General features: G+C 38.4%; 1 protein-coding gene across 6 annotated transcripts in view; it reads left to right on the top strand.

Annotated features, from left to right (window-relative positions):
* upf3a (UPF3A regulator of nonsense mediated mRNA decay) overlaps positions 1–11,925 on the top strand; it is a 63,546-nt gene extending 51,621 nt beyond the window's left edge. For 4 of the 6 annotated variants that reach the window (XM_073043596.1, XM_073043593.1, XM_073043592.1 and 1 more), the window contains one exon: positions 7,653–11,925. In XM_073043596.1, the coding sequence (XP_072899697.1) occupies positions 7,653–7,823 (171 nt within the window). In that variant the 3' untranslated portion in view covers positions 7,824–11,925. The remainder of the gene's footprint in view (positions 1–7,652) is intronic. The other 2 variants (XM_073043590.1, XM_073043595.1) reach the window with 2 other exon arrangements.
* The last annotated feature ends 685 nt before the right edge of the window (positions 11,926–12,610 follow it).

Genomic DNA, 12,610 nt, shown 5'->3' with positions numbered 1-12,610 from the left:
CTAGGCTTGCATATGGACTGCATGTCACTTCTACTAAATAACTCAGTGGCCATTTTATTCCGTACACCTGCTCGTTAGTGCAAACATATAATCTGCCACTCATGTGGCAGCAACTCAATGCGTGCAGAAGTGATCAAGAAGTTCAGTTGTTCAGACCAAACATCAGAATGGAAAAGAAATGTGAACTAAATTACTTTGAACATAGAATAATTGTTGATGCCAGACAGTGTGGTTTGAGTACCTCAGAAACGCTGATCTCCTGGGATTTTCATGCACAACAGTCTCTAGAGTTTACAGAGAATGGTACAGAAAACCAAAACACATCCAGTGAGCGGCAGTTTTGTGAGTGAAAATGTCTTGTTAATGAGAGAGGCCAGAGGCGAATGGCCAGACTGGTTCAAGCTGACAAGAAAGTGACAGTAATTCAAATAACCACACATTCCAACAGTGATGTACAGAAAAGTATCTCTGAATGCACAACATGGTGAATCCTTGAAAGGAACGGGCCACAGCAACAGAAGACCATGAACATACAGGAAGTACCTAATAAAGTGGCCACTGAGTGCATCTATCACAGTTGTACTATTCATTCTCTCACGTAGCTGATCTTGCCTCAATCCCACAATTCTGTACTTGTTTTTCTTATATATACGCTTTGTACTTTCTACGTTCCTTCTAAGATTTTGTTGCTTCTTCTTCATAATTTTCCCATATGCTAATTTTGCCACTTTTGGCTTTCTGCCCTACCATGGATATCAAATATCTGTCATATTTCCCTACTGTAATATCTGTATGGCATACCAAGCTGTTCCAGGTCACTTAAATGTTAGCCAACCTTTCTTTTCTATATAGTGTTTGGTGCAGTAAACACCTACAGATGTTTCCATAGAACCATAGAACACTACAGCACAGTACAGGCCCTTCAGCCCTCCATGTTGTGCCAACCCATATAATCCTTTAAAAAAAGTACTAAACCCACACTACCCCATAACCCTCCATTTTTCAAACAAAATATTTAAAAATTTCCACCAATAGTCAATCATACTTAATGCAATTAAGTGTATAGTCCAAAAGAGTAATTTTTGATAACTAGTGATGTTCTAGACCATGAGTTGTTGACAGATCTAGTTAGAACTATGAAGCAAAATATGGCAGAACACCGAGGACTAAACTGTGTAAGAAAAATCACAAACAAAAGAAAATCTGCAGATGCTGGAAATCTGAGCAACACGTACAAAATGCTGGAGGAACTCGGCAATTGATGTACTTTTTTCCGTAGATGCTGCCTGATCTGCTGAGCTCCTCCAGCATTTTGTGTATGTTGCTGCGTAAGAAAAATAGTGGAAAGCATTATCATAAGTGTATAAGAAAATCCAACTTGTAAATCCATAATGAGCAATACATGCAGCGGAGCCTGAAAAGTCATTATACTACTCTCCTCAGCTTTAAGAAAATTGAATTTATATCCGTGGTTAAAAAGGTTACACTAAATGTATCAAATATCAGAAAAATACAATAACAGTGTTGCAGATTTGAGAAATCTGAAATAGAAACAAAATATGGGAAATCAGGCAGCATCCATGAAGAAACAGAGTCAATGTTTCAGGTTGATAATTATTCATCAACTGAGAAAAATAGATTTAAAGTATGTTTTTTTTAAGATAAACAGAAAGGGAAAGGATGGTACAAAGAAAATGGAAGGTGTGTGATAAGATGGAGACTGAAATAAATTGACATAATATCATAGTGCCTGGTGAGGGAAGATAGTAAAGGCTAGTGAAAAAAGAAAAGTTACATTTTGTGAATGTGTAGGTAGGAGGTGAACTAACCGAAGTTCACAGGAAAGGTGCGAGAATAATGTGTTCATCGGATGAGCTCAGTTGAATTCAGTGTTGAGTGCAACACTAATGTTCAGAATCTGCAAATGAGTTGCTTTTCCTTCGATTTGTATCATCCTCATTAGAATAGAGTGGAAGATCAAAGAGGGATGGAGAATTAAAGTGAGAACCAACTGGAAACTAAGGATCACCCTTGTGGTCTGAACAGAGGTGCTCTTCAAAGTTGTCACCTAAACTACCTTGATTTTCCCAGTACAGAAGAGATCACATTGTTGAAGAAAATTATTAAAACGGAAAATTAAATTTGTGGTTGAGGGAGAGAAGATGGAAATAGATGATTGAAGGTTTATTATTGCTGGGGGGAGGAGTTAAGATTTTTAAGGGAAGAAAGAAGGAGAATGGGGTTGATTTAAAAAAAACTGCCATGTCTGAATGGCTAATTATTAGGGCTGAGTAAGGATGAATAACAACAGAGAACATGCAGCATTAAGGCAGAATCCAAAGAGAACAATGGGATTAAGACTGTCAATAATCCTCAATCAGATTGAAGATTAAATTTTAGATGAGTGCTAAACCAAGGTTTAAAAAAGTAGGTAGGAGATATGTAGGTTTTCTGGGGGAAAAATTTAAAAAGTGTCCAAGACTAACACAATCATTTTCAAAGCTAAGTAGCAAGTTGGATCCAAAATTACCTCTGTGGAAAGTCAGGGATGTTTTTTTTTGCATGAAGACAATTTCCAGGAGATAACACAGATATCAGAACAAGCTGTATTTAGTTTCAACTTTTGAATCAACAATGGCATTGTTAAGAATTAAGGATGCTGCAAAATCTGTCCATGTATTTGATAGTAAAGAAAATTATAGAGTGCAGATCATTATCAATGGTTTGGTCAGGTAGATATATGAACTCAATCCACTAAAAAAGGTGGAATGGTGCATTTGGAAGGGCAAAGGAATATACAGTTATGAAATACTGAGAAGTGAAGAGAAACTTTGAATGTCTACTCACAAATCCCTGGAGTTGTAGATTAATAAATAAGGTGGTTAAGAAGCATATGATAATTAAATTCAATGCATTGTTAATAAAGAAAATCAATGAGGTCATAATAAAATTATAAAGAATTGTAATTAGGACACAGCAATAGAAGATGTACTAATTTTTGATTTACTGATTGGTTCCACTGGCCAAAAAAATATGGTAAAATATAGACAAAATGTTACCTAAAATCAGTAAAGCTTCTTTCACTATTAATTTCTTAGTATGCAGAATTTTGATCTAGAAAAAGAGATTCTGCACTTCATAAATTAAATCTGCTGTGAATATGGCTAACAATTTTCTGTATTGGGTGTAAATTAGACTCACATTTGTCAAAATATTCCATTTATATTTGCTGTTGATCATTTTGGTGAAAATCCAGTTGCTTGTTTCCTGCCCTAATTTCATTGCAATATCACGTCATTATCTCTTACCATTTGAGAACAATTGAAACATTTGGAGAGTTGTTGACACATGTAGGGTCCATGTAGGGACCAATGACGTGGGTAGGAAGAGTGAGGAGGTCCTGAAAGGTGAGTTTAGGGAGTTAGGCACCAAATTAAAGGACAGGACCTCCAGGACAGCAGTCTCAGGATTGCTACCAGTGCCACGTGCAGGCGGGTTTAGAAATAGTAAGATAGCGCAGATCAACATGTGGCTGAAGACATGATGCAGGAGGGAGGGCTTCAGATTTATAGATAATTGGGCAGTTTTCCAGGGAAGTTGGGACCTGTTCTGGTGGGACGGTTTACATTTGAACTGGAAGGGGACAAATATTCTTGCAGGTAGGTTTGCTAGAGAGGCTTCAGTGGATTTAAACTAGATACAAGTGGGGAGGAGAACCAGAGTGTAGGAACAGATGTATGGGAGAAGGAAGAAAAAGAAGATAGTAAAGTTGTTTGCACCGTTAGTAATAAACAGAGAGTAAGAGGTGGAGAATTTCTTAAATGCATTTATTTTAATGCTAGGAGCATTGTAAGAAAGGTGGATGAGCTTAGAGCATGGATTGATACCTGGAAATATGATGTTGTAGCTATTAGTGAAACATGGTTGCAGGAGGGGTGTGATTCGCAACTAAATATTCCTGGATTTTGTTGCTTCAGGTGCGATAGAATGGGAGGGACAAGAGGGGGAGATGTTGCATTGCTTGTCAGAGAAAATATTACTGCTCTGGCAGGATAGATTAAGGGCTCGTCTAGGGAGGCTATTTGGGTGGAATTGAGGAATGGGAAAGGTGTAGTAACACTTATAGAGGTGTATTATAGACCAGCTAATGGGGAGCGAGAATTGGAGGAGCAAATTTGTAAGGAGATAGCAGATATTTGTAGTAAGCATGGGGTTGTGATTGTGGGAGATTTTAATTTTCCACACATAGACTGGAAAGCCCATACTGTAAAAGGGATGGATGGCTTGGTGTTTGTAAAATGTGTGCAGGATAGTTTTTTGCAGCAATACATAGAGGTACCAACTAGAGAAGGAACAGTGTTGGATCTCCTGTTAAGGAATGAGATAGGTCAGGTGACGGAGGTATGTGTTGGGGAGCACTTCGGGTCCAGTGATCCCAATGCCATTAGTTTCAATATAATTATGGAGAAGGATAGGACTGGACCCAGGGTTGAGATTTTTGATTGGAGAAAGGATAACTTTGAGGAGATGCGAAAGGATTTAGAAGGAGTGGATTGGGACAATTTGTTTTATGGGAAGGATGTAATAGAGAAATGGAGGTCATTTAAAGGTGACATTTTGAGGGTACAGAATCTTTATGTTCCTGTTAGGTTGGGATATTGGAAACTTGGTTCGGAAAAAGAGAGATATCTACAATAAATATAGGCAGCATGGAATAAATGAGGTGCTCGAGGAATATAAAGAATGTAAAAAGAATCTTAAGAAAGAAATTAGAAAAGCTAAAAGAAGATACGAGGTTGCTTTGGCAAGTAAGGTGAAAATAAATCCAAAGGGTATCTACAGTTATATTAATGGCAGAAGGATAGTGAGGGATAAAATTGGTCCCTTAGAGAATCAGAGTGGACAGCTATGTGTGGAGCCAAAAGAGATGGGGGAGATTTTGAACAATTTCTTTACTTCAGTATTCACTAAGGAGAAGGATATTGAATTGTGTAAGGTAGGGGAAACAAGTAGGGAAGTTATGGAAACTATGACGATTAAAGAAGAGGAAGTCCTGGCGCTTTTAAGGAATATAAAAGTGGCTAAGTCTCTGGGTCCTGACAGGATATTCCCTAATACCTTGAGGGAAGTTAGTGTAGAAATAGCAGGGGCTCTGACAGAAATATTTCAAATGTCATTAGAAATGGGGATGGTGCCGGAGGATTGGCGTATTGCTCATGTGGTTCCATTGTTTAAGAAGGGTTCTAAGAGTAAACCTAGCAATTATCGGCCTGTAAGTTTGACTTCAGAAAAGCCTTTGACAAGGTTCCGCACAGAAGGTTAGTTAGGAAGGTTCAATCGTTAGGTATTAATATTGAAGTAGTAAAATGGATTCAACAGTGGCTGGATGGGAGATGCCAAAGAGTAGTGGTGGATAACTGTTTGTCGGGTTGGAGGCCAGTGACTAGTGGTGTGCCTCAGGGATCTGTACTGGGTCCAATATTGCTTGTCATATACATTAATGATCCGGATGATGGGGTGGTAAATTGGATTAGTAAGTATGCAGATGATACTAAGATAGGTGGTGTTGTGGATAATGAAGTAGGTTTTCAAAGCTTGTAGAGAGATTTAGGCCAGTTAGAAGAGTGGGCTGAAAGATGGCAGATGGAGTTTAATGCTGATAAGTATGAGGTGCTACATTTTGGTAGGAATAATCCAAATAGGACATACGTGGTAAATGGTAGGGCATTGAAGAATGCAGTAAAACAGAGTGATCTAGGAGTAATGGTGCATAGTTCCCTGAAGGTGGAATCTCATGTGGATAGGGTGGTGAAGAAAGCTTTTGGTATGCTGGCCTTTATAAATCAGAGCATTGAGTATAGGAGTTGGGATGTAATGTTAAAATTGTACAAGGCATTGGTGAGGCTAAATTTGGAGTATTGTGTACAGTTCTGGTCACCGAATTATAGGAAAGTTGTCAACAAAATAGAGAGAGTACAGAGAAGATTTACTAGAATGTTACCTGGGTTTTGGCACCTAAGTTACAGAGAAAGGTTGAATAAGTTAAGTCTTTATTCTTTGGAGCATAGAAGGTTGAGGGGGGACGATAGAGGTATTTAAAATTGAGGGGGATAGATAGAGTTGACATGGATAGGCTTTTTCCATTGAGAGCAGGGGAGATTTAAACAAGAGGACATGAGTTGAGAGTTAGGGGGCAAAAGTTTAGGGGTAACACGAGGGGGAATTTCTTTACTCAGAGAGTGGTAGCTGTGTGGAACGAGCTTCCAGTAGAAGTGGTAGAGGCGGGTTCGATATTGTCATTTAAAGTAAATTTGGATAGGTATATGGACAGGAAAGGAATGGAGGGTTATGGGCTGAGTGCAGGTCGGTGGGACTAGGTGAGACTAAGTGTTCGGCACGGACTAGATGGGCCGAGATGGCCTGTTTCCGTGCTGTAATTGTTACATGGTTATAAATATCTCTGCATAAATTCAAGAAAAGGAATTTAATTTCTTGAGATATTTTAGACTTCCATTAACAGATAATTAAATGTAACAGATTATAGTGCAGATCTTCGTAAATAAAAGAGAAGATATGCTATGCCTTGACAGCTCAGTGGTGGATAAATCCAGAGGACCTGATGGGATTTATCCCAGGCTGCTATGGTAGACAAGGGAAAAGATTGCTGGGACTCAGGCTGGGATTTTTAAATCTTTACTGAAAATAAATGAATAGTATGAATGGATTGGGTCTTGGGAAGTACTGAGGAACAGAGGGACCTGAAAGTAGAAGTCCATAGATTATTGAAGATGGCAACAGAAGTAGATTATGTGGTCAGAAAGGCATATAGGATAGTGGCCATCATTAGTTGGTGCGTTGAGTACAGAAGTTATGCTCCAACTTTATAAGTCCTTGGTCAGACCTCAGCTGGAATACTACATGCAATTCTAATCACCATGCTGTTGGAAGGCTGTGATAGTGCTGAGAGAGTGCAGAGGACATTCACTTGAACATTGTCATTATATGGCGAAGCTAGGGCTGTTCTCTTTGTAGTGGATGTAGTTAATGGAGCACATTACTGAGATATATAAAATTCTGAGGGGGAAATATAGGGTATTCTGCAGGAAAATTTTCCCCATTTCAGTGGTAGATAAACCTAGAGAACAGATTCAAGTCAGGGTGAAGAAAGTTGGAGGAGATAGGATAGGCACTTTCTACACAAAGAGTAGTATGTACCTGAAATGCATTGCCTGAGACAGTGGTTGAAGCTGGGTCAATGATAGCATTTAAAAAGTGTCTAGATGAGCACCTGAATCATCTTGGTATGGAAGGCTTTGGACCAAGTGCTAGGAGATGGGATTAATACTGAAGGGTGCCCATTGGTTCAGTGTGGACGAGTGGGCTAAATGGCATGCTGTGCAATTCTATGATTCCATGACTCTAATTTAGCCTCCAGGTTGAAATTGATTTCTATAAAATCTGAATTTCATTAAGGTTCACATGCATTTGACTGTTCATAAGATAATATGCATAAAAGAACCATCTTTTGGAATTTTCTATGTTCTTCTGCTTGACATTACATTGTCACACTGAAATTGCACTGCTTATAAAACATGTATCACAATGCACCTGCATGGGTTTGCACAGTACTTTTCCTGATTCTGATTGTACAGGACCGTCCAGCTATGCAGTTGTACCAACCTGGAGCGCGGTGCCGAACCCGTCTCGGATCAGCAGGAAGAACATATGATTGCTGCAGTAAATCCTCTGAGGACAGCACAGAGAGAAAGTATGAAGATGATAGTTCTGTTGGAGCTTGTTCTGAGAAAAGTTGTGAAGAATGAAAGTGCGTCAATTACGGTGATCAGTCGAGAAGAACACTATTATTTCACTGAAATTGATAGGCAGCATCATAATGTATATGGCCATCTCAGCATTGATTTTCTGCTTAACCTTGTATTAATAAAAGTTTTGTTATTTTATAATTTTACTAGTTAACTTAGTTTAAAGTAGTAAATAACAGGTAGAATTTGTTGAAAATGATATCTGTAGAGCAACAAAATTGAGTATAGGACCACTTGTATGAGGAAGTGTTACTGGATAGGGTGCAGGTCGAATAGTGAGGTTTGGATATTAGCACATTATCAATTTATAAACTATACTGATATGCCAATTTCCTAGAAGTTGCATGTATGTGATTAGATGTCCATGATTCTATTGATAGTGTGAGATGATTTCAACACTCTGGTTTCTTTTCCACTAATACATATGGCCGTGTGAAGTTGGATGGAGTTGTTATTTTAAATATGATGGGAAATAATTTTTAAGTATTCATTAATCCTGCAGTGGCAATATCACTCATTTTACATCCAAATCTGGCTCTGAAGTATGTTGCAGCCAGGTACAGTGCATTCCTGATACCAATTTGTACTAGTTTGTCACATTTGTAGCATCATAATTTTCTTTTACTCCTTAGACTTTCACTCCTCAAGATTGAGAACTGACTTACTTCAAATCTGCCTGTGGGTTCTGTAATGGCTAATGAGGCCAACGTGCAAGCCGCAACCATCCACAGATGGGCAGGAGATGCTGACAGAGCAAGTGTGTAGGTAGCTTGTGAAGTGGTGTGCTCCCAATATATTTGTCAAGGTACCATCCTGACTGCTGTTTCACCAAAATGAGCAATCATGAACCAGAGTTCTCAGGTGATGATGACGATGTTGGAAGTTTTGAGTACATACTTGAGTTAAAATCATAATCCATGTACTGTATAATAGCATTTTAAAAGGTATATGGTTGATCCAAAACATAATTCACAATATCATGATATCTGTCCAGGCATGAATACCCAGAACTTTTTTTGCAACTGACTTCAAGGTTACACAGTTGCCAAAATAACTAGCATAACAACTGCACATTAACTTCACAATATCTGTCTGAGACTAACTTACAATATAATTCCATTTCAGAATTTACAACCAACTATGAACTCTTGATTAGAGACTGAGGGTAAAAGATGGAATAACAGTTACCTAGTAAATTATGCCATTTTAGTATCTAGTGCAAGTTGGGATTGATACATCTGCAAACCACAAGCTTTATCATACAAAAGCATGTTTAATATTTTGCAATACTTCAGTGTGGATGGAAAATGTAGGAAGAACTTAATTTTTCAACTTCAGTCAGCTATTATCCTGCTGTATTGTTCTCCAGTTACCTTAAGTATTACAGAAAATTTATGTGCCATAACAGTGAGCCTCAGTTGCTACATTTATATTGAACTTCTAATTTCATCTAAGAATATGGAATTTGTAAAATGAACTTTGATATTCTGTTTAAGATTTTCTTAATATTCTGTTTTAATATCCAGTTGTCTACTCCTCCATTGCTTCTGTCAGCAAACAATTGTAATATCATCAATATATGGTATTGTTTCAATAGATTTGTAATTTCATAGCTATTATTGCATAGCTGTTGAAAGATATGTATGTGATTCATAAATTGTTCAATCCATTATGGATTTTAACTTAATATTGTTGGATCCATGAGTAGAAGTGTGACTGTAAGATATTAAATGGTTTGACTATTAATTGGATTACATAAAGTCTTTTATGTTTATGGAGAAGTTATTTTTATTTTTATATCTCACTTTTAGGCATGATTTCATGAGTTTTATTAGCTACTGTTCCAGTTGAAAGGACCAGTGAGTATTTATAGAGTACCTTGTATGTAAATTTTTGAAAGTATGTTTACCTAAATTGATATGATTTGTAACAAAATTATTTTTTCAAACAATGAGTACAATTTACAATAATTTTCCATTAATTCTTTTTCAATGCCCAATGCCACTCCTCCAAGCTTCTTTCATTAATCCACTGCCATTTTGATAAACCACATGCAAATGAATCTGTAAATGAGGGAGAAAGCAACTTTACTTTTTTTTAAGTGACAATCATTTTGAAATCTGCATTAAGAATGGGAAATCCTGTGACAACTGTATAGAACAATGTTGTCATTTATGACTGGTGTTCATAGTGGCTGAATTAATTATTGGAAATAATGATTTATACCTGTTTTCTGATACTTCTGTTCACTGTCTGTGTAAATCATAAAACACTGGACTTAATGATGGGTGCTTTTGTAGGGTAAAAATTCTTAAGACACAATATTAAATCCAATTTTGTGATCTACAAAACATCTCAAATCTCAAAATAGCACCTGCACCTGCATAACACTAAGGGGCAGAAAACGCTGGTGGGAGTTGTGTACAGGCCACCTAACAGTAGTAGTGAGGTTGGGGATGGCATTAAACAGGAAATTAGAAATGCGTGCAATAAAGGAACAGTAGTTATAATGGGTGACTTCAATCTACATATAGATTGGGTGAACCAAATTGGTAAGGGTGCTGAGGAAGAGGATTTCTTGGAACGTATGCGGGATGGTTTTCTGAACCAACATGTCGAGGAACCAACTAGAGAGCAGGCCATTCTAGATTGGGTATTGAGCAATGAGGAAGGGTTAGTTAGCAATCTTGTCGTGTAAGACCCCTTGGGTAAGAGTGATCATAATATGGTGGAATTCTTCATTAAGATGGAGAGTGACATAGTTAATTCAGAAACAAAGGTTCTGAACTTAAAGAAGGGTAACTTTGAAGGTGTGAGACGTGAATTAGCTAAGATAGACTGGCAAATGATACTTAAAGGGTTGACGGTGGATATGCAATGGCAAGCATTTAAAAATCGCATGGATGAACTACAACAATTGTTCATCCCAGTTTGGCAAAAGAATAAACCAGAGAAGGTAGTGCACCCATGGCTGACAAGGGAAATTAGGGATAGTATCAAGTCCAAACAAGAAACATATAAATTAGCAAAAAAAGCAGCACACCTGAGCACTGGGAGAAATTCAGAGACCAGCAGAGGAGGACAAAGGGCTTAATTAGGAAAGGGGAAAAAAGATTATGAGAGAAAGCTGGCAGGGAACATAAAAACTGACTGTAAAAGCTTTTATAGATATGTGAAAAGAAAAAGATTGGTCAAGATAAATGTAGGTCCTTTACAGTCAGAAACAGGTGAATTGATCATAGGGAACAAAGACATGGCAGACCAATTGAATAACTACTTTGGTTCTGTCTTCACTAAGGAGGACATAAATAATCTTGCGGAAGTAGTAAGGGAGCGAGGGTCTAGTGAGATGGAGGAACTGAGGGAAATACATGTTAGTAGGGAAGTGGTGTTAGGTAAATTGAAGGGATTAAAGGCAGATAAATCCCCAGGGCCAGATGGTCTGCATCCCAGAGTGCTTAAGGAAGTAGCCCAAGAAATAGTGGATGCATTAGTGATAATTTTTCAAAACTCCTTAGATTCTGGATTAGTTCCTGAGGATTGGAGGGTGGCTAATGTAACCCCACTTTTTTAAAAAGGAGGGAGAGAAAAACCGGGGAATTATAGACCGGTTAGTCTGACGTCGGTGGTGGGGAAAATGCTAGAGTCGGTTATCAAATATGTGATAACAGCACATTTGGAAAGAGGTGATATCATCGGACAAAGTCAGCATGGATTTGTGAAAGGAAAGTCATGTCTGATGAATCTTTTAGAATTTTTTGAAGATGTAACTAGTAGAGTGGATAGGGGAGAGCCAATGGATGTGGTATATTTAGATTTTCAAAAGGCTTTTGACAAGGTCCCACACAGGAGATTAGTGTGCAAATTTGAAGCACACGGTATTGGGGGTATGGTATTGATGTGGATAGAGAATTGGTTGGCAGACAGGAAGCAAAGAGTGGGAGTAAACGGGACCTTTTCAGAATGGCAGGCAGTGACTAGTGGGGTACCGCAAGGCTCAGTGCTGGGACCCCAGTTGTTTACAATATATATTAATGATTTAGACGAGGGAATTAAATGCAGCATCTCCAAGTTTGCGGATGACACGAAGCTGGGCGGCAGTGTTAGCTGTGAGGAGGATGCTAAGAGGATGCAGGGTGACTTGGATAGGTTAGGTGAGTGGGCAAATTCATGGCAGATGCAATTTAATGTGGATAAATGTGAGGTTATCCACTTTGGTTGCAAGAACAGGAAAACAGATTATTATCTGAATGGTGGCCGATTAGGAAAAGGGGAGATGCAACGAGACCTGGGTATCATTGTACACCAGTCATTGAAGGTGGGCATGCAGGTACAGCAGGCGGTGAAAAAGGCAAATGGTATGTTGGCATTCATAACAAGAGGATTCGAGTACAGGAGCAGGGAGGTTCTACTGCAGTTGTACAAGAACTTGGTGAGACCGCACCTAGAGTATTGTGTGCAATTTTGGTCCCCTAATCTGAGGAAAGACATTCTTGCCATAGAGGGAGTACAAAGAAGGTTCACCAGATTGATTCCTGGGATGGCAGGACTTTCATATGAAGAAAGACTGGATCAACTAGGCTTATACTCACTGGAATTTAGAAGATTGAGGGGGGATCTTATTGAAACGTATAAAATTCTAAAGGGATTGGACAGGCTAGATGCAGGAAGATTGTTTCTGATGTTGGGGAAGTCCAGAACGAGGGGTCACAGTTTAAGGATAAAGGGGAAGCCTTTTAGGACCGAGATGAGGAAAAACTTCCTCACACAGAGAGTGGTGAATCTGT

Source organism: Hemitrygon akajei, chromosome 4 (assembly GCF_048418815.1).
Source record: "Hemitrygon akajei chromosome 4, sHemAka1.3, whole genome shotgun sequence".
NCBI classification, from domain to species: domain Eukaryota; kingdom Metazoa; phylum Chordata; class Chondrichthyes; order Myliobatiformes; family Dasyatidae; genus Hemitrygon; species Hemitrygon akajei.
Note: the sequence above shows the minus strand (reverse complement) of the source record. Positions and strands in the feature narration are given on the sequence as shown.